The sequence below is a fragment of the Musa acuminata genome, chromosome BXJ2-9, assembly GCF_036884655.1.
Source record: "Musa acuminata AAA Group cultivar baxijiao chromosome BXJ2-9, Cavendish_Baxijiao_AAA, whole genome shotgun sequence".
Taxonomy (NCBI): domain Eukaryota; kingdom Viridiplantae; phylum Streptophyta; class Magnoliopsida; order Zingiberales; family Musaceae; genus Musa; species Musa acuminata.
In genome coordinates this window covers 43,497,839-43,519,722 of record NC_088346.1, presented here as the reverse complement: position 1 = coordinate 43,519,722, position 21,884 = coordinate 43,497,839, and the positions used below count along the sequence as shown (strand labels likewise).

At 37.2% G+C, this 21,884-nt stretch overlaps 3 protein-coding genes across 3 annotated transcripts; 1 reads left to right on the top strand and 2 right to left on the bottom strand.

Moving 5' to 3' along the window:
- Positions 1–54: 54 nt before the first annotated feature.
- On the bottom strand, positions 55–1,402 carry LOC135623507 (zinc finger protein CO3-like). Its single transcript, XM_065126559.1, has 2 exons — positions 664–1,402; positions 55–471 (listed from the first exon to the last, which is right to left on the bottom strand). The coding sequence occupies exons 1-2, from the start codon at positions 1,210–1,212 to the stop codon at positions 145–147; spliced, it is 876 nt and encodes a 291-aa protein (XP_064982631.1). The 5' UTR covers positions 1,213–1,402; the 3' UTR covers positions 55–144.
- Positions 1,403–6,069: 4,667 nt separating this feature from the next.
- LOC135623506 (uncharacterized) lies at positions 6,070–9,912 on the bottom strand. The gene is made up of 8 exons (XM_065126558.1): positions 9,390–9,912; positions 8,575–8,655; positions 8,416–8,475; positions 6,956–6,999; positions 6,789–6,831; positions 6,613–6,684; positions 6,422–6,523; positions 6,070–6,317 (listed from the first exon to the last, which is right to left on the bottom strand). Exons 1-8 carry the CDS (start codon positions 9,783–9,785, stop codon positions 6,198–6,200), a joined length of 918 nt encoding a protein of 305 aa, XP_064982630.1. The 5' UTR covers positions 9,786–9,912; the 3' UTR covers positions 6,070–6,197.
- Positions 9,913–16,337: 6,425 nt separating this feature from the next.
- LOC135621864 (E3 ubiquitin-protein ligase Os03g0188200-like) lies at positions 16,338–17,050 on the top strand. The gene has a single exon (XM_065123469.1). The coding sequence runs from the start codon at positions 16,461–16,463 to the stop codon at positions 16,935–16,937; it is 477 nt and encodes a 158-aa protein (XP_064979541.1). The 5' UTR covers positions 16,338–16,460; the 3' UTR covers positions 16,938–17,050.
- Positions 17,051–21,884: the final 4,834 nt, after the last annotated feature.

The window sequence follows — 21,884 nt, the reverse complement described above, 5'->3', positions numbered from 1 at the left end:
TTGATCCAAAACAATTCTTCTGTTCTTCTGGTTGGAAATCTTCACATCTATCACTGGTCATTAGATAATGAATCATCATATAAATTATCAAAGATTGCATCTTGTTCGAACCGGAAATTAACAACAGGAGTTCTTGCAGATGAATCAAAACGACGGGACTACACCAAAGATTGAATCAGCCAAATCCGCAGCAGAGAACATATGATCCACTTCGAGCTCCGCATCCGATTTCTTCGCGAAGCGGCCTTTGATCCGAGGCCTGGTTTCAGCATATGCCTTTCTCGAGGCATACCTGACGGTCTTCTCAAACTTCCTCGCCTTCCTCTTCTCCCTGTACCTCATGACCCTGGCTTCTCTGTCCATGGGATTGAACCGTGGTGAGAAGAGATGTATGGTTCCTTTGGATGCTCGAATGTGAGATGTGTTGGATGTATCCGGCACAACACTTGCATCCACTGATGACAAGGAAACCTAGAAGATGTAGATTGGAGAAGAGAGAAGAAGAGAATGATCTCAGTGAAATCTACAATATTTTTCGCACTAAAAATAGCAATGAAATCTCATGAACATTTAGGATAATCTAAATCAGATGTGGTTTAGATATTGTCATATAATTGGGATAATAATGAAAGCAATAACGTTTTGGTCCAAGAAGCAACTTACAGAGTAATTGAGCCCATTGGAGGCACCATGCTCCATCTGCAAGCTCTGTTGATGCTGATGCTGCTCGTTTGGCACCAAACACTCGCTTTCCTCGCTCTTCTCATGGCTGTACTGCAACTTCTGCTGCTGCATGGGGCCATTGCAACACTCCGATCCTTGATTCTCGCCGGCGTTGTACCCAACGAGGTCCAAGAACTCGTCGACCTCGGCGAATGGCGGGAGCGCTGCGGCGCCCTGGCCGTTGCCCTTCACAGGATCGAGCAGTATCCAGGAGGCAGCCTCCTCCTCTTCGTCGTCCTCGCGCTCCGATTCGTCGAGGCCCACCGGGACGCCGATGTGATAGGGGAGGGTGAGGCTGGGGCGGACGACGAGGCCGCCGCCGGCCAGGGCGAGGAGGACCGGGACACGTTGGTGGCGGCGGGCGAGCAGGTTGGCGGAGTGGATGCTGGCGTCGCAGGTGGCGCAGAGGGCGGCGGCGTCTGCGCGGCAGTACACCGTGCTCGGCGCCGACCGGCACGACTCGCAGGACGGACTCCCCTCCACCTTCATCTTGTCATTCGACAACTTCGAGCCGGTCTGTGCAGCACCAGAGACCTTCTCTGCTTCTTCTACTTGGTGTCCTTCCTCAGGGCATACTCCAGCCACAAGCTTGTCTCCGCTTCTCGTCGGTGGGCGATGATGGTAGAGGAGAATCCCGCGGATGGACACGTGGGAGGATGTTAGCGGGTGAGTGGGGCAGCTCCCTTATCTTGTGGCTGGCCGTGCTTCCCGGTGCTGTCACGTGTGAGTAGGACTCGGATATCAATCCGTTGGCTATTCTTGTTTGTGCTGTGGGGTTGACCACAGACATGCAATGATGGTTAATTACATGTTATATTTGTATTTTGGGTTATACTAATATCATAATTTTTTATTTAAATTTTTATATTAATTTTTTTTTAATTTTAAAAATAAAATAAAATATTTATTTATCCTAATATCATCGGTTACATTGATGAAAACATAATACGTAACATTACATGTTGTTAATTTTAGTTGTAGAAATATAATTTTAACGTTTTATGAGCTAAAAAAGAAAGGATATTAAAAAAAATTTCTATTATTTTTGCATCGATTCAACACGTGTTATTTATATTTTTTATCAATAAAAAATTTTATTTATTTTATTTTTAAAACTATAAGAATCCTAATGTAAATTTTATAAGTACATAGAGATCGTAATGCAAATAGGATCTAAATGTAAATTTAACGAGCCATTTATCGAAGGAGTCAATGGCATTAGTATCGTTGGATTCTTGATGGCGGAACTAAAAGCCAACATCCTTCCTATTGTTTGAATCCATAATCAAGAGGAAGAATCACCATCAAAGTTTGCTTTGACTTATCCATGAATTGGTAGGACATGATGGAGTCAAATCCTTGTCCAATTGCCACCATCCAAGTGTTCTAATCCCCATCAAAGGGCCTCCTGCAAACCCTTATCCAAATCAACCCTCAGTTGTCATGGTGGCCTTCCCTTTGTCCATCTTAGAACTGTTAATGGCAACAGTACTGAAGGGAGATGATCAAGAGTCACCTTTGATGTTGCTTAATGCAATCATAGCAACTTTGATTCAGTAGTTCTTCCCAAAATGTGGATTTTTCCAACTGATGTTTATGGTGTTTTAAGGTGACTTGAGGTTTGGGGAAATATTTTCTACTACCAACTGCATCAATTGAATTATTCTTTAGAATAATTCAAGCATGCAGACCATCTCTTCAGCATCAGCTTGATCATAGTTATTCTTTAGATTCTTGTCAGCAAGCATATCAATCTTCCATGAGAATCTCTTGTGCAGGTGTAGAAAACCTCTTTGTAGCTGCTAGAGCAATAATTCTACTATTATTTACTAGATTGACTATGAAGAAAAAAAAAATATTTATATAAAATAAGAGAAAGAATCATCATCAAAACCATAGAATATTATCTGACAAGCAAATCTGAAAATTCTTATCTCAAAAGAAGATCAAATACAATGTATTTGATTAGCCATTAATAATGATGTGATCTTCTTATTAATTATTATTTTTATATATTTAAGCACTTCAAATACTCCATGAACAATATATACTCCATTCCATTGCAAAGTTGAGACTGCACAATTTTTGTATCTCCATGGAAGCACTGCATACATTGCTTTCAAATGCAAATGAGCAGTAGTCGAAGATAGGAGACGACCATAAGCTTCCATCGGAAAACAACCGTAGATATTCATGATTATAATTATTCATATAAAAATAAAACCATCACACATTGTCATGAACATTATCACTTCACTGTCCTCATCTGATGGAGTGGATTCCTTTGTTGGCAGAACAAAAATTATTGGATATTGTGTTATAAAGTATTCATGCATCATTACTCGGTCACTGTAGAGATCACCAATAAATGTGCTTATAAATACTTATGCTATTGTATTTCCTAAGAATTACGGGAATATAAACAATATGAGTCTTACAATAAAGAATTATTAGCATGAGATTATTCTAGTTGCAAGATCTTCCACGAGGATAGTGTCTATATTTTCAATGAAATCGAGAAAGCTTACAAAGATAAACAAGCTTCTTACATTGAAACAAGGATAGTGCCTATAAGACTTTCAATGAAATCGTGAATGCTGACGACGATAAACAAGCTTCTTATATTAAAATTAATATATATTTTTTTTAAAGTCTTCATTTGAGTTTTCTTACAAAGAAGTTGGTAAGATTAGACAATTGGCGTTCCAAAGGAGGATGGAGTTCTGTCCTTGCAACTTCTAAAAGTTAGTACAATATCTACAGCATTCAGATATCTATTTAGTGATGTAGTTAAGTGTTGTTGAGCTTCATTCTAGGAAGAAACTAAACATGGATTAAATCCATGACACTCATGGTTTATGTCTTCGACTGGGGAAGAGAAAATTGCCACAAGTCAGTAGGGGTTATTCATCATTATGGCACAATGAATTGAGAGATCCAAGGACTAGTGATGGGGCTGTTCATTGAAGGATTGTGGAAAGTGTAAAGACACAACTCCATGCTCTTTTGGATGGAACTGTTTGAAAGACAAATCGTCCAATTGCTCCTTCAAAGTTGAGATTCTCAAATCTTCTAGCTAGGCATGAAGATTTTCATAATCTCCTTTCACAAATCTTAATTGTCGGACTCTAAGTAACACTTCCAATGTTATTATGCATTCTGCGAAACATAACATGCAAACTCAAAATTTTAAATGGTTTTGTTGTTATAACAAGCAAGTTGGCTTAAATGGCTTAGCTTAAACTTGAAAATTGAGAGGAATTATTTATTAGATAAAGGATCAAACAAATAACTTTCGTTTACAAAAGAAAATTTTGAGTCCAAATATATATTAAAAAAATAAAGTATAAAAAAATAAATACCTCTTCGAATACGTCAGCTATCTATAGACGTATCAAAAATATACGATAATAGTATATAGAAGAATCATGTAGGGTGTAAAAGGCGTCGACAACTATGTAACGTTATCTTGACAAAATATTGTAAAATAGATCTTTATTTGTCCTCATCTATCATAAAGAATAACAAAACTCATATAAAAATTAAAAGAAAGAAATAATAATAATAATAATAATTTTATTTTAAAGAGCTCACTTGCCTCTTGTAAACTTTCTTGACTTCCCTGAAATCCTTGAGGACCGACCATCTCCTAACAATTCTTTGGGGTAGGGCTCATAGGTAGCTTTCATGTCTTCCATGTCGTTCATTCTCTCACGCAGACTAAAAAACCAATCAATCTACCTCATGATAATAAGTGGTGCATGAATCATTATTAAAGAAAATATTATTCTCTCTTGAAAGTGAAATATCTAGTTCTATTATTTTATCCTAATATCATTGATTTTACTAATAAATACATGAAAATAAAAAGCAAATAGATAATTTTAACGTTTTAGTTGATGATGTTTGAGAATGTCAGTGGTGACGGACGATAGCACCGCTAGAGGCTATGATGACTGTTGTGGATGAGGAAGCAATGGTGAAATATGTGGGCCACTTTGCATCTGCGTCGACACCAACACAATTGCCGACAATCATTTCATCGCTTTACATTTACATTGGCAATCCTTTCATTGCTCGACAACTGCGTCGACGCTAACGCAAACGTAGAACGACAAAGGTACATGATGACTGTTGTGGATGAAATAAAAGCAATGGTGAGAGATGAGGGTCATTCTGCATTAACGCAGATGCAATTGTCAAGCGACCTTTTCGTCGCTCTACATTTGCATCAGCATCAACATAGTTACCGAGCAATGAAAGGGCCACTCGATATCTACAATGATAGCTCTTTCGTTGCTCAGCAATTATATTAATGTCGATGCAGATGTAGAGTGAGCCGCTCAACAACTATGTCGATGTTAACGCGAATGTAGAACGACTCTCAACTCTCATCGTCACTCTTCTCATTCACAACAGCGACCCAACTAGCTTTTTTATCACTTTGCATCTACTTCAGTGTTAATTTTGCAACTCTACATCGACGTCGACGCAGATGCAAAGTGACCCTCATCTCTCGTCATCGCTCTTCTCATCCATAATAATCACTCATAACCCTCAACAACTTTGTCATCCACCACCACCAACCAAAGTATTAAAATTATCTTTTTATCTTTTGTTTTTAGACGAAGTTAGGATAAATAAAACTAGATATTTTATTTTCATAATTATATGAATTTCATAACCATAACTATAAGGGATAATCTATAATTAAACCCCCAACTCTCTCTTCTCAAACAATCAATATTATATGATTGAAAGTAGCTCCTTTTTTTTTTGTTATTCTAAATCCTGCCAACGCAAATTGAGGCCGAATTATGGTCAACCAACTCCTAAATTATCAACTATTAGGTCAACCCATCCCAAGTCAACCCAAGTTTTTCTCTTTTTTTTCATGCTAAATAAGGATTAGGTCATATTAATTATCCCTAGGGTCTGATAGTGAGAATAGTTTAGTGGGTTTACCAGATTCTGTATAGTTTGGCGATGACAATCATAATGACAACGACAATTGCTCCTTATGATCTCGTTATAAGTACATGTTACTGCCTTATGATCTCGTCAATTAATTCATTTAGTGAGGCTGAAAAGGAGACAGCAATGTGCCACATGAATGATCATCTGGCTACGGTCTCAGTTCTATATGTACTCAATACTGTGAGACAGATCTAACAGAAGCTGCTCCTTGGTCACTAGATCGATCGGGTTCTAGTTTGATGCTGGCTAAGAAACAGCCGTCCTGATGCATGTAGATTCCAAGAGTTGACAGAACAGTGAGGGCAGGATTTAGCACACCCTACTTTACATGGTGCTTTAGAATTTAACCCAAAACAGTGACTACTAGTGTGGCATTTAAGATTTTGTCTTCTACCTGTACTAATCAAGTATGGCAATGAGAATGTGTTACATTGAAGAATGAATTATACAAGGATATTGTGGACACATAATGTAGCCACTAGAGTTGTCTGCAGCTGTTAGATTGCATTCTCCAACCATGCTGGAAGTGTCAAAGAAGCCTTTAGTCCCAGCTTGGCAAGAAATATTGCATATAGAATGTGCAGCAAGAGAACAAAGAATCCACAGTTCAGGAGGAGCTGTTACAAGACAAGTGAGAGGATGAACATTAATGATGATTCCGTGCATGAACATCTCGAAAAACTAGTTGTCGCTGCGGATACCAAGAGTTTTGGAACCTCACCAAGCTACCAAAGATTAAATATATGGCATTCATCGATGGGATTGTATTCACTCCCATAGCCGTGAGTATATATGTTAGAGAAGCATGAATGTTGATTGTGATCTGCAGAAGCACAGAAGTTAGCCTTTCTTTTTCGCTTTGAAAGTATCAAAGTTTTTAAACTAGAGCCAGAGTCTCGTGTTTAGTAGTACCAGGGCAAGTATGTTTTCTCTAATTAAGAATGACGATAACAAGACATATCCAACAGCCCCCAGTGCACGAACCTGCCAATTGGCATCCAGTTTTAGACACGCTATCTGTTAAAAGTCATTGGATTTTCTACAGGAACATTGACCTAATAGAATAAAGTAGGTTTAGCAGGCCGTACAAGTGTGCAAAGAGCAATCGAAGTAACCCAATTAAAACGAAGTCTGCAAGAATATCAAAATAATATGATGCAGTTACACATGAAATAGAATGATGTTTTTGAGAGATCAAGTGTAGCAGAGGATATATCTACAGAATACTAAATAATATATTTGCATGGTGTCATACCTCCACAGAGTGCCGATAGCCAGACCAACTACTCCATGCATAAGCTGCAGGCAGAAAAGGATGTGCATAAAAACTAAAACCAACAATTTCTGGATAGAATAAAGAAAAAATTGAATAAACACAAGAATGGATCCTCATGCTGCATATGCAAAAGCCGATAGGTGTTTGTTTAGATGTGTTAACACTGTCATGAAATATTCCAATTTGATGATGCAAAAATTAATAGGTGTTCGTGTGCAAGTTAGTACTTTAAATTGGAGCTGCATCTCTGACATAACTATTTAGTCCTTTTAACAATTTGACTAGACATTCTCATATTGAAACTCAATAAACAGGTGCTTCAAAAAACAAAACAAAAAAAGAAACTTATCAGCAATCCCTGGCAGGGAAGCCTTCGATTTCAATTGCCGCTTGTTCATATTCAATATAGTCTCATATGAAAAAGCATATATATGACTCAAACTTAATATTCTTTTTTGCAATAAACAAAGTTAAGCCTCCATCGTCATTTCCAGTGTGCAGACCATTATCAAACTTGGTTAGTTGCAGCTACATTATAGTTACTGATCCAGAATATAAATTGCATAAGAGGGTCCACAGAAGAACTTGTATTATTAGTTCATTTTTATTCCACAATGAACACTAGCCTTAGGTCAACATAGTTAGCAACTTCCATCTTTTCCATATTCTACCATAGTAGACAGTCTAATTTACAGCTTTCACATCTATGGTCAACTGATCCTAAATCTAGAAATAGAAGACCAACACCAAGTCATGATTCATTCACTATTATGAGGAAGGAGCTCAATAGTGAAAAAGACAACCGAGAAGAACAACCCATAAGCAAATCTATGCAAAAGGTTCCAGAATTCTGTCCAATCAACTGATTATATTTGTGCTCAGATTCAACCAAAACAAGTTTAAAAAGAAAATATAGAAGAACGAAAGATTGTTAATGATATTCAAGTGCACAACAAATCTTGAACTGCCAAACTTATCAGAAGCAGACCGAGTTAAATCAAGGATGTAGGTTTCTTTCTGAGAGAGAGAGAAGAGAGACACATAGCACATCTTCTTGATTTACATAAGAAGAGCTAAAGAGAATGCAAAGATCCAAAAAAAAACCTTAAGAAGATATATTTGTTGGTTATTTCACACAGAAACAGCTACAGAAAGTAGCTTTATGGGTTAACTGAAACTATGTTGTAACACCTTGTTAGATCACCCTTTCTGAGAACTTTTTTGGATTCCATGATTATAATATAGCTTTAACTGAGCAGTACTTAAATAGCTTTCATATGCAATAGACTCAACAAGCCACTAATATACATGAAGATATAAGTCTTTAGTTAATAACGTTATAGAGAGGACAAGATGGATTAAAGTTCACAAGTTTTAGAACTAAAGGAAAGGGAAAATGCAGGAAATTATTATAATAAAAGAATCTAAAAAATAGTTACCATGTACGTAGATGCTTTAACTGGACCTGATAGAGTAAGCAATAGCATAGTTGTAGCCACCTGTTAAAAGAATAAAAGAAGGCTCTTAAATAAGAACTCAATACAAAAGTTACAATCATAACAAGTACTACATTACAGGTAAAGAGCCTAGAGACGTACCATGGTCTTTCTGCCGGCTGCCACTCCCCATCTCATTGAAGAGATCACTATAGGCAAGGAAAAGAAACAACTGAAGTAATTCTGCAGGAAACAATGTCTATAGAGTTAAATGTTTCCCTTGAACAGCTCAACTTCTAAAACTTTGTTTACACGTGAATTCGAGTGTGTTCATGTACATAAACAATCTTCTAATATCATGGTCAAAAGGTTAGAGGGCACCAATAGCAATAGAGTAAAGATGAAATTATGATATGACATGCAAATGTAGCAAAAGCTAAAAGAAAAGGCCTCCAGATTGTAATGCTTAAGCATATCAAATGTAGCAATGGTGGACTTCGAAGTTACAAGTAGCAGGAAATGAAGATGGCAAGCACCAAAATCAGCTTAATCTGGACCAAACAGAAATATTGTAACAGTAGAATACCAACCCACCAGCCAACCCCAAAACAAAAAACCAAGATGCAAAGGCAGAAAATGTACAGAAGCAGGCATTAAAATGCTATAAAGATCTTTCAAATGGCAGGTGCATCCATCGGAGTATGTCACAATTCACTATTTCTCATTTTATTACTCAAAAATTTTGTGCATAAACTGGTAATACATGGTAGGACTCTTTTCACATATTTCAATGTAAAGTGGAAGACAAATATTGTCACTTCTGATCTTTTTGTCTCATAATATGACTTGTTTACATATAACTAACAAAGATAGCAACTTTCCCACCTAAATCAAAAGACACCGGAAAAGCTAAATTCAAGGAAAAGAATTACCATTGACAAACAAACGACGGTTCTATAACATCAAATCAAGCTGACCTCGATAGCAAGAGAGTTGCTCAAGAAGTAGGCGAGGCCAGCGACGGACGCGAACATGGCGCACTCCACCAGCCGCAGGGTCTTCTTGAACACTTGGCTCTCGTCCCCCAGATCCTCGGAACCCAACAAAATCCCGCCCCCATCTCCCAGTTCTCGATGGGCGCACTCCTCAGCGTCGCCGACCGAAATCCTAGGGCGGAAACGGAGAACAGGAATCGCGAATTGGGAGAGGGAAAATGATTCATGGACCGACCAGATATTCTTGAAAGGTTTGAGAGGGGAAAGAGGGACGCGATTACGGCAGAACTGGGGCGAGGGAGAGGAGGGTCGGTAGGGTTTGTAGGCCAGGGGAAGGGGAAGGGGAAGGCGGTGGCGACCCTGGCTTAAAAAAGCCATTTTTAAGCAAACAGAGAGTGAGGGAAGGGCCACTCGTTTCGCACCCAAACGACTTCTACTTCAACAAGTGGGCTTCTGACTTAATTTCCTTTTTCTTTTCTTTTTTTTCTTTTTTTAATAACCAAAAGTTAGTTTCGAAGACGGATCATAATTAATAATAATAATAATAATAATTTTGATAATATATCGTAAGATCCTAAATTCAAATCTTGTTTTTATTACTTATCTTTAAAAAATAATAATCATAATTAAAATTTGTTATGAGGCCTTTATTTTTTGCTTTGGATATTGCAAAAGACAGGCTATCAAGATTGTGATTCTTTTTTTTTTTTTCTCTATTCTTTTCCTTTCCAAAGAATTCTTTCCTCCTAAACGGTGAAAATATACCATCTTGAGTTTTGTAAGACTTCTTTCGGGATTGTTCATAGGTTGGAATTCAGCAAGTTAAACCAACACCAAGATCATGAAGAGATCATCTGAACTCTGAGAACAAGTAGAAACTCTTTATTGATCGACCATAGGTTGTCAGTTTCGATCTCATGCCGCTATTGTTCATCAAACGGACTTGATCTTTTGACACATGAATTCCTGCAAATAAAAAGTAAGAGAGAAATCAGTGTTGCTCCAGACCTCATACCATACTGTTATATGTGGAATGTTCTTATGTTGCAGCTTCAAGATTGGATCGTACTGTTATACAGTGTGATTGATCAATGATGCTTGTTAGAAAGTCCATAATCCCGATAATACAGAATCCAACAGGAATCATTAAGCTGCATCAACCATCAACATTGTTCTTAGATGTGGTGTATCTGTGTAACTCAAACATCAACATAAATGCTGACAGGGAAATGGTAGCTGCAGAAGAATCCTTCCAAACAGAAAGAAAAAGGAAGAGAAAGAGAAAAGCAGCTATCCGCAGCCAAGGCAAGGAACCTGTTAACCCTAGAAAGCCATGCCAGGAACTATAATTGGGAACCGGATTCCTTGTACCTAACAAGTTGGGAACTCTTTTGCAAGGTGCTCTTTTTACACTGTATTGAACACAACAAACATAAAGCTTCATTAGAGAGAGTTCTGCAGTATAAACCGTCATATAACTTTGCATCTTCGATTCATACTGAAATTATGATAATTCCATAACAGAGAAAGGGTAAACAATAACCTGACCATTATATAAACAGAGAATGAATCTTCTAAGAATATCAGATGCCCCTCCAATATACTTACTTGATGTTGGCTAACTGTTTGCTTTTCGAGTGTTCCAGAATTGAAATTTTGTTCAGCAAAACATGGTTGCTACAGTACTGGCATGAAATTAGAATGAGTATGAGTTCAAACAGAAAAATGCCACTTGCAGAAAGCCAATGAGTCATCCATAGAAGTTAGCCTGACATAGGTGGGTGACATACACAGCATTACAAAATCATCTCCTAGCATAATTATCTTTGCAAATTTGTCGATTGAGCTAATAGAAAGTCTTAGCTTAAGTTATCTTGAGCAGCAGTAGATTTTTTGACTGCTGCATCTTAACCACAAGACATGGTGCCAAAGGAAGAATCCCTTGGTAACTTATTGGGCGAGGAAGAGAAAGTTGCAGATTGTGGAACTTAATTTTCTCGTTGATCTCAATGATTGAAAGAAATACAATCACACCCTTCAAATTCAAATTCTACATGGCCCCAAGTATAGAAAGAACCAAAAAATAAGATCTTCTTTCAGCATTTTAACTCCAAAATCTAGTGGTTTGTAGAAAACCCAAACAGCAAATCAAACAAAAGATTCAGCTGCTCTTTGTTCAAATATGACAGCTCGAGCTAAATCCTAAATTTGCACTAAAAGGTTCAGTTTGAAGCAAGAAAAGTTTTTTTCATATGGAATATCTCACAAACTTATTCCAACACTAACAACAGAGTATAGTTTCTATAGAGTTCGAGTGAACTCCTTCATAACAAACACCAAATACCGAAAAGGCCATGATCTACTATCAACTGCTAGAGGAGGAGCCAAGAATGAATAATTGTTCTCAATTATAAAGTATTCACGAATTAAAGCACTAATAACAATTTAAAAGAACAGGACCACCCGTATAATTAGTCAGGCTCTGTTCTACATGTCGTTCTAAAGATAAATGAAGGATTATACCACAAGTATAATCATCAAGATTTATAAAAGTATGAAACAACAACAACATGCTGTAATGTCCCATCTCATAATAGTATTGTACAGGAGGAGAAAGGGAAAACAAAGAGGAGAATTTTGCATCTAACTGTGGACATGGCAATAGCATGACGTTTTACCTATAAAGACTACGATTAACTGTTTTCGTGTTTCAAAAACCTATCACAATGTACCAGTTAACCAAAAAATACATATTTAAAAAGTACTAAGGTGTGCCAGTGTCAAGGTTAAGTATAGCTAGCTAGGAAAGAACATAGAGATAAAAATAGGAGATGGTTTGATATCACTTGCCATCACCATGTTTAAATCCACATATCAGTTTCTGATTGTGTCTGTCTAACCTCAACTGATATATGGACTACATACTTTCAGTTGCATATGGGTGCTTCCCGGGCCTAATTAACGAAACTTAAGTGGGATTACACAAATGTCAGTATATCTCTGGAATATTGATTGCTTGCACGCACCATGTAAATACAATCCATCAAGGATACTGTTCTGTCTTACCAAAAGTCACAGGCTGGCACAAGCTCAGCACAACTATGTTCGATGTCCTAGATGCATGGAATCCCAGTTTACAAAAGCAAACAGTTTCCAATTTTTGTGACAAGAATTCAATCTAAAATAATGACTGTCAAGTAACCATTTCCAACTGTACAAGTTATGCGCAGGTAAATAAGTTACAAGCATGTGATTAAGTTTTATATATATCAACATCAGCTAATGCAAAGATTTATGCACCATAAACCACCAACCATGGGCCTCTATGTTCATGAGCACCATTATATTTCAGCACATATAGTACAGAAAGAAATATAAGATTATTATCTTATGCTCTTATATTAAAAGTGCAATTACTGTATGCATTTCTCTATGCAAATATACATTTTGAAATTGCTGATTGCTCTATACAGAATTAGAGATAAACCTACAAGTGTCAAAACATAATGATATAGAGGTTTCCATTCCTTCAATCCCAATTGTCCGACAATGGACTTCCCTGTGTCCTTCAAAGATGCAGCAACGGTTTCACCAAAAGATGAAAAGCAACAAATGATCTTATAACATAGGTGAAGTTACCCTCCAAAAAGATAATGCTTCCAATGGAGCTTTTTACCAAGCAACACCGCGAAACACAATCCTTATCATCTTTGTGTTGTGATCTATACATGAAAGAAGTACACTGAATAGTACATTGGTCGGTACCTATGGATCTTAAATTATTTCTTTAAAATAGTTACGTAGCTGGGCATTCAATTATCAAAATATGGACTACATCTCAAGCATCAGAATATGCTTCTCAGTCACATTAATTTGATCAACTTTACTTCATTTCCCCCATTCATTCCTCATATTTCGGAATGTATTCCGAAAAATTGGTATTGACAGACAAATCAAAACAGCCAGCTTCCATACTTAAAAGAAATTTCTGTTCTTCCCCTGCCTAGAACATGAAGGATAGATACCACCTGAGAAGATTCAACATGAACATTGAACTAACCACTTGCATCTACACACAAAAAGAACACTTTGAGCATTGGGGTTAGATTGAATGACAATTTAAATAGGAATTAAATCAAAGACAACTACGCAAAATGAAAGGCAAAAAGAAGAGATGAGTGACCGCATGCATTAGCATAACTCAAGCATTCTGCTAACTACATTCCAATCTAAATACCAATGACACTAAAAGATTTACAAGAAGACGCCTCCGAAACACCTACCACCGGATCTGCAAAATCAAGCACCAGACCGATGCCCTTCCCGAAAGATCACGCGTCAGCTAGGTCACACCAAACCAAGCGGTGACAGCTTTCTGGTACCTTTCTCTACCTCAGTCATTAGTCGACCACGGCAAAGATTAAGAGAGAAAGGAAAGGAGAGGCTGGGGAATGGGTGGCTGCGGACGCCCGGATGCAGAGGTTTATCGACCGGTTCCCGCTTTGTAACCTCAATAAGCAAGACAAAAACGGATCAAACGCCACCACCACGAAAGAAAGAGAGACCAACAAGGCCAGGAAGAGATCGATAAACCGCTGCATCCAGAGCTCATTCGATTCGGAAGCAAGGAGGAGGAGGATAGCATATCAGATCTGAGAGGAAAGAAGAAAAAGGGAATGCGATGCTGATGACGACGGCGACGAGGGAGGCGGGCGATACGATTTGATGGGGGAGGAGAGACGGACGGGATAAACGGGCGGGGGGGGGATGATTGATAGATAATAGTTAAGGAGTACTTCCCTACCCGCACGATGTTAGATTAAAGGAGGCGGGACCCACAAAAGGGCCCCGCGCTCTGTCTGACCATAGGTTTCGGTGGGTAGCCTCCGAGGAGGTTGGATTCGGAAACCGGTGACAATGGTCCTTTTACCATCGGCGAGGAGTTTTAGATCCCGACAAGGGTCCCGTGAGCTCACGTGACGGATACGGATCACCTGTCTCGCGTGACGCAAGAAACACAACATTCTCTCTTCCAGACCGTAGACTAGACCGACCCGAGGCATGAATACGGTGAATCCCGTGTTTCCCGTCGCAAATGAGACAGGGAAACCCCCGAATTCATGGGACGACACGTGGTGGTCTGTCCCATCGACATCGATTCGGTCAATCGGAGCCCCATGTCCGGACCAAATCAGAACCGGTGGTGACCCCAAGCTCGTCGCATCAAGATTCGGTCAGGCGCATGATACTGTCTTCATCATTTTAAAAAAAATTTTAATATAAAACCAATTATTTTCATGTAAAATGAATTAGGCTTAAGTTAATTATACCATCAAGCCTCGTAAAAAAATCAAACGGTAAAAAATATTCTGATAATCAATTTCATTCCTCCAATCGATCACCACAAAAACACTAACGTAAAATAGTAACGATTTAGCCATCCACCACATGGCGCTCATGATATGAAGAAAGATATGATGTGTTAGCCCCGTAAACGATGATCCACGAGGGATCATTTTGGGCTGGCTTGATCGATCTCTACCAATAACAATCTAGGAGAACATTATGGTCATTATAGATATATTGTCTTTATTGATGCAATATCAGGATGTTGTAATCATTATAAACCTATCGCCCCGTTAACTAAATGTAAATGGGAAAGTACTACAAATGATTCCTTCCATTGAATAAGTATAAAAGTTAAACCCATTATGCTAATATAAGAGGTTGGATTTCTCTATAATTACCCCTCTTACGTTACAAAATCACTTAAGAACTAACTTAAACATCGAAAGGATTATATTCGAAAACACTCCTGATATTGACCTTTGTGCAAGACTCACCAACGAGCCGAAATAGGATTTTTTTGGACATTCTTATGTCTTTCTAAGTCTAGATCCAATCGAGCTGACTCAACCGTCGACGACAAAACCCAACAACACCAAGCATATGGAATTCTTCGGTTCTCTTCCAACGTTCGAAATCGAGCGCACGTATCACATGACACCGATGTTAATTTCGCATGGATCACGAGTGCTATTATTACAAGCACTATTTCTTGGTGCCCGTGCAAGGATCTCGATCAAAAAAACAAAATACTATTATATTAGACTGTACATTAACTGGCGAGAAAATTATTGGGGAATACATTGAAGTCTTAATCATATACTTATAATACAAAGTCAAGGAGCTCTAATCTCATACAGCAAGACGAAAACATAAAATAATCTTTTGCATCACGTGATTCACGAGTGTCATTTCCTCTAGAGACTTCTCCCCGTTCATGTATCCTTCCCTACCTACTTTTGTTAGCGTTCTCGTTCCATTAATTTATTTTACGCAATTATTTTACTGAGAGAAGGTACCGTTTTGTCCTCTCATAATATCTATCTCACAGTGTTGATCTATAGTTCGTGAATCATACATGGAAAGTGACGACAAAAGAGGTCACTTTGATGCTTGTCTTGAGTGGCATCGACCAATCAAATTAGGAGACACGACATGTGATTTGGGACTCGATTCAAGTTGAATGACAGAACAGAGGTGGTGTTACTGGGCATACACACTTGTGGCCATTCAAAAGTAAAATTAGATAGGGAGAATTAGATTGGTTTAACATAAAATCATATAATAAATCTAAAATAAATATGAAAGATCAAATATAATATGTTATCTAATAAAAAATAATCATTGATTTTATGCAAAACAAGTTGAGTCATACAGACAACAATATACGAAGAAACTGTAAAGTTTTAGTCAAACTGAGCCCTCATGCTTGCACATATGGTCAATGAGAAGTATGTGAAACGGGGTAGGTGTGTGGCTGTCGAGCATCATCTGAAGAGCGTAGTACGAATCTTGATGCGATGAACGGCTGGGATCTACCGGGAGTAGGAAGCCAGGAAACCAAGGCCTATATCTGCGCTGCCCAAATCCACTCTGCGCATCGGCCCCTCGCTCTCTCCCTCCCCCCGTCCTCCTCCGCCGGCGTTCGCAGCTGGATCGCAGAGTAACTAGGCCCAGCTGTGCAAATCTAGGCGGGCGGCAGCTGCGATGACCGTCAGGCTACTGTCCATTGCGGCCCAGGTCACGGCGGCGGCCGCGGCAGTCTCCGCCGCGATGCTGCTGGCCGGCGTCGGCGTGCTGGTGGTGCTGCACGTGTGCACCGTGGGCAAGGCGTTCCGGAGGTGGTCCACGGCGACCTCGGCCCGGGATAGGCGCGGCGGCCCCAGCCACGGCCTGTCGCCCGACCGGCTTAAGCGGCTGCCCTGCTACGCGTTCGGGGCGGGGCGGGACGGCACCCTTGACTGCGCCGTCTGCCTGGAGAGCTTCCGGGCAGGCGACAGGTTGAGGCTGCTGCCGGCCTGCGGCCACAGCTTTCATGCGCAGTGCGTGGATCCTTGGCTGCTCACGGCGCCGGTCTGCCCCATCTGCCGGAGGCGCGCCGACGGGCGAAGCCCCGGCACAGCCTCTCCCAACGGTCCAACACATCAAGCTCATGTAAGATTCGATGTAGATCCTGTCAGTTAGATTCTGTAAGCTTTGCAAATGGAGCGCCGCCCAACTGCTGGCTCAGCACAAACGTAGTTGTAAGTACTGTTCTCTTAGCCTATCACTGCCTCTTCCTACCGAGCTTTAAACCACACATGATCATCATCATCAGTTGTTACCTCCCAGAAGAAGAAGATGAACAACAACCATTCTTATGGGAGGTGTTGAAGGATGATGTCAAACAAGAGGACAGTGATTTGTATTGAATCTTTTTGCGTCCAATTAAACCTTTTCTTCCTTGAAGAAATCAGCTTTGGACTATAAATGAGTACAGGCAATACATTCCGAAAGTAGATTACTCCTCTGATGTCTCTGTCTCAAGAAACTTTTAGTACTATTTTTGTTAGCCTTCAACACCCACATCTCTCTCTCTCTCTCTCTCTTTGCTTCTATTTTCTCTTGGTCTTTCTCTCTAGAAAAAACAGTAATATACTATTTTGGAATGAGATGAAAGGTTTTGGAGAGGGGTAGGCTACTTGAATCTTAATTGTTTTAATGATTTGATGTCCTTTGAGAGTGTTATGGTTGGGTCCGGGAAGGTAATGGAAGCTACCAAACCTCATTATTTGGTCATTTGGAATGATTCCAATTCGACTTGAGTATTTATTTTACTATTCACAGTTGTGTATAATCTAATTAATTAGGAATGATAATTATAGGATCATTGTCAGCTATAATTTCCCTGTTTATGGACCCAACACAAGCTACAATATTAAGCAACAATCTTCTTATCAAGCAAAGTACAGTTCATTTCATATTTATATAATAATTGCTATATATATTTTCTACTTCCATTATGATTCACTATCAACACTAAACAATTGACAAAGGTTGCAAGGAAGAAGCACAACTCAGACCTCCATGTAACAAACATGAATCATATTTTGGACCATCTTGATATAGTTGAGATATAAAAAGGCAGGTGATGTAGGTGTGTTCAAGATAATCACATTACATGTGTTGCACCCCAAATAAGATTTGTAGCAATTAGCACTTGAGATGCATAAGATACAACTAAAGTCAAGTCATGACCCATATGTTGTTCAATCACCATGTATCTCAATTTGTTTAATGTAGGGGGAGATATATCCCTCACCCCAACATGATGATGCAAAGTTGCTATTAGGATAATTAGGACAATGAGACATGCATCTCTTAGGATGATTATGATTGTGCTGTCTTATTGTGTTTTAATCTTCTATATTCAAGTTGTAATAGTGGAGATGAGATTTTGCTACCTGCTGAAGTCATGACCCATTGCTTGAAGCAATTGTTCAAGTTTGTTCATGCTGACCCAACAAGATGATGTAAAGTTGCTATTAAACTACATAATTTATGCATTTTAGAATGTTGACTTATGGGCAGGTCAAACTATTGTTGTAAATACATGCTCATTCAACAATTTATAAACTAATTATTGAAAAAATCATGCATGTCAAAGAAACATAAATAAAAGGTTAAGAAAAATTAATGTTAGTTTCCATCATAGAATATTTTTTACACAATTGTGGATGTTAAACCTCTTTTTATATAGTACACTGTTTTGGTGAATATTATTTCAAATATATGTTAGATATAATTGTTCTTTTTTTTATGAGAGAAATCTTTTCACCTGAGTTATCTTCTCTTTTACATGATTTGTATATATTCTTGGTCTTGAAATTTTAAATATATTTGCATTCTTGAAAAAAAAATTAACCTTGTGTAGGAGAGACTTCTGTCTTCTATTACCAATGTGAAACCTTGTGATGAATATAATTATAGATTGACAAAATTTGCTTTAGAAAAGAACCAACTCTAATAAGAACTTTGTGTCCTTAATATGCATTGATGTTGATAGGAAGTCACTGCAAGCATTTCCCCACTTTGAATCCAAACCTTGCACATTTCAAGAATAGTTAATGGCAGAGCCAAAATTGTTTCCTATCATGAAATTAAAACAGATAATTTCTAGCTAATTCTCTTTACAAGCAATGTGGCGGTGACAGATGATCCTGCAAGGCCATCCACAATTTGTATTGTCAAAATCAAATCATGGTCTATCCATTAGAGAGAGAGAGAGAAAAAGTGTGTCTTGTTGCAGCTCACCAATCAATGCCCAAGGCATTTAGGACCATCCAAAATGTTCACTTTTCCTATTGCAAAGGACATCTCAACAAACTTCATCTTGGTATGTGTTTCCACCCAAAACTATGTTGTACAAGACATCTCAATTATTGAGGCACTTCAAGTTATGGGACAACACTATGTTGTGGTTGAGTGCCTAACATTTGATGAGTACATAAAGTTGGATGTCTTTGGGCTCATTGTGGGATACTTGCTATCCAAAGGATTGTTGATTTATGGGAAGATTGTGATAGTAGGGTTAATCGAGATCAAACCTCATCATCATTTATTATAAATTGAATTAGATTCGATCAATGAAATTTTGTTGAGCTATGTTTAGATCAATTCAATTCTATTCCAATGAATTGATGAATTTTTTTTTTAAAGAGTAACAGATAAAAATAAATTTTAAATATTAAAATCGTCAAAATCTTTATGACCTATCAAAATCCATAGATTATAAGAGGATTGTGATAGTAGGGTTAGCCACGACTCAATCAAGATTAAATTTTGAACAAAGTTTCAAGACAAATAGTTTCACATAATATTATGCTCGAATATAAAGGCTTCTTTATGGCATACAGTTATCAAGAGAATCAATTTTTATAGTTCATCATTCATCTTTTTCGGATTACTAATTTGGATATTAAAGGAACTAGATCGAAAAATCTTTTTTGATCTCGATCTTTATACGAGTGATATATTAAGAGATCGTTATTTCTATCACAAACAATTTTGTATATATATGAGTTAGAACCACATCTTCTCATAACCAACCTTAACGATCCTTATTATAAATTAAATTAGATCCAATCAATAAATTCACGTCGAACCATGTTATTAGAAGTGATATTTTTTTTCTTTTTGTTAAAAGTAACCGATAAAGATAAGTTTTAAATCATAGAATCTTATTTATTTGATAGCTAAAATAATGGGTTCTCACAATCTTTTTGCCAACTTGCTTCATCATTTCGGAAATCTTGCCACTACTTTGTTCTTGCAATGAATCTTTACAACTTTTAGCTATCAAAAAAGAGTTTAAATATCAGTTTGATATCCATTTCAAAATATAAGAGGATATAAAAATAAAAATGAATTATAATGATGAAATCAAGTTGCATGGGTTATTGTGATCAAGCCATGGCTACAAGAGAATCTTAAGAAAGTTAAGAGTAAGTCCTACTCACTTGATCTAAATAGTTCAAGATTCTTTGGATCCAAGCCTATGGATTTAGGTTCAAGATGGCTTGTGTCCTACCTACTTCAATAACAAAAGGATACTAGTGAAATCATTTGAACCACTTGAAACTTGATTTAAAGGACAACACACTGTTCATTTGGTTGAGCAAAAATATATTTTATTGGAGGGGTTGGTGTTTGAGATTTTTTTTAGTTAAATATTAAGATCTCTTCTATACAATAAAAAAATATTAAAAAAAAACTTTGACATTGAAATTTTTATTTAAAAGAATTAGACTAGATTTTGATCCCATCCCATCCAACCTAATCTAATCAATGCCATATTGTTTTACAAGATTAAAATTTGATGAAATTTACCCAATTTCTTCAAATTAGGATTCTCGTCCTCTTATTTAATAACAATGTTTTTGGGATAATTGATATGACAATTGTTAGATGAGTTTTACTGAATTGTAAATTAGGATTCTCATCCTCTTATATAATAACTTAATTTTTTTGAGATAAATGGTAACACAATTGCCAAAAAAGATATCAATCCCACCAATTTAACTACTTTGATGGTAAGTTTAAAGTTTTCCTAAAAAGTAAAATATATAATTAATTATATGCTATGTGAAGAATGTAAAATATTTAAATAAATAATGATTAAAGTATTTTTATAATAACATAAATAAAGATGATATAAGCAAAAATAAAAAAATAAAAATGTGTCAATTATATGTCAACATGTTTATCATATATCACTCCTTTGATGTTGATGTGTCGGTCATATCATTAATCATCTATTATTATTATTATTATTATTATTATTTATTTTGTTATTTTAGGCTTTAGTTCGCTTTGGAGACAAAAGGTCAGAAGGGGTGGCTATCAGCGGTGGGGCCTACCAAGGCCGACCAATGGGCAGAGACAAATGAATCGGACCCTCTTTTGCTTTTCTCTCTTTATCTTCCACTAAAGAAAGAATTCCTACTTTGAAGGATGCTACGTTCTTAGCACGACTTGGATCTTTGTGATCATTTGCAATTCAAGATTGATGTCCAAACAAGTCTTTGAATAAGAAATTTACATTAGAGATTATAAACAAATAAAATACAAATAAAAATTATAGAGAAACCACTGAAAATAGTGGAGACTGTTAATCACATTATATTATAATATATAAAACATAAATATGCCATATAAAAAGACTCAAAAAGTTTGAAGATAACAAGTGAGATGCAGCACTATGTCTACTTTTCTAAAGAGATGCAAAGTCAAATATTATAGAACTTTATATTAAATTATTCTCATATAATGTTAGGGCCTACCTTTTGTCTTTTTCTTTTTACATCATTTTTCTTCCAAATATTATAATGATAATAATAATAATAATAGTTTCGATAAATCTAATTAGTCGGAAGTTCGATTTTTATTTTTATTTTTCGATGGATCAATCAAATTTGAATTACATAATTTAAAAGGTACCCTAATCGATAAATAATCTAAATTATAATTCAAAATCTACCTTCATTATTTGTTATTTATAAGATATATATATATATCCTAATTCAGTAGTTATTGAAGCCATAAAACCACTGCCTCAATCCAAATCGAAGATAACACAACAGTGTCTTCTCC

Excerpts from the sequence above, each read along its gene's own strand:
- LOC135623507 (XM_065126559.1), bottom strand. The coding sequence starts at position 1,212 with ATGAAGGTGGAGGGGAGTCCGTCCTGCGAGTCGTGCCGGTCGGCGCCG. Across the intron at positions 472-663 it reads CCAATGGGCTCAATTACTCT|GTTTCCTTGTCATCAGTGGA; the intron begins GTAAGTTGCTTC and ends TACATCTTCTAG.
- LOC135623506 (XM_065126558.1), bottom strand. The coding sequence starts at position 9,785 with ATGGCTTTTTTAAGCCAGGGTCGCCACCGCCTTCCCCTTCCCCTTCCC. Across the intron at positions 8,656-9,389 it reads GCAACTCTCTTGCTATCGAG|AATTACTTCAGTTGTTTCTT; the intron begins GTCAGCTTGATT and ends TGTTTCCTGCAG. Across the intron at positions 6,318-6,421 it reads ATTTAATCTTTGGTAGCTTG|CTCCTCCTGAACTGTGGATT; the intron begins GTGAGGTTCCAA and ends GTCTTGTAACAG.
- LOC135621864 (XM_065123469.1), top strand. The coding sequence starts at position 16,461 with ATGACCGTCAGGCTACTGTCCATTGCGGCCCAGGTCACGGCGGCGGCC.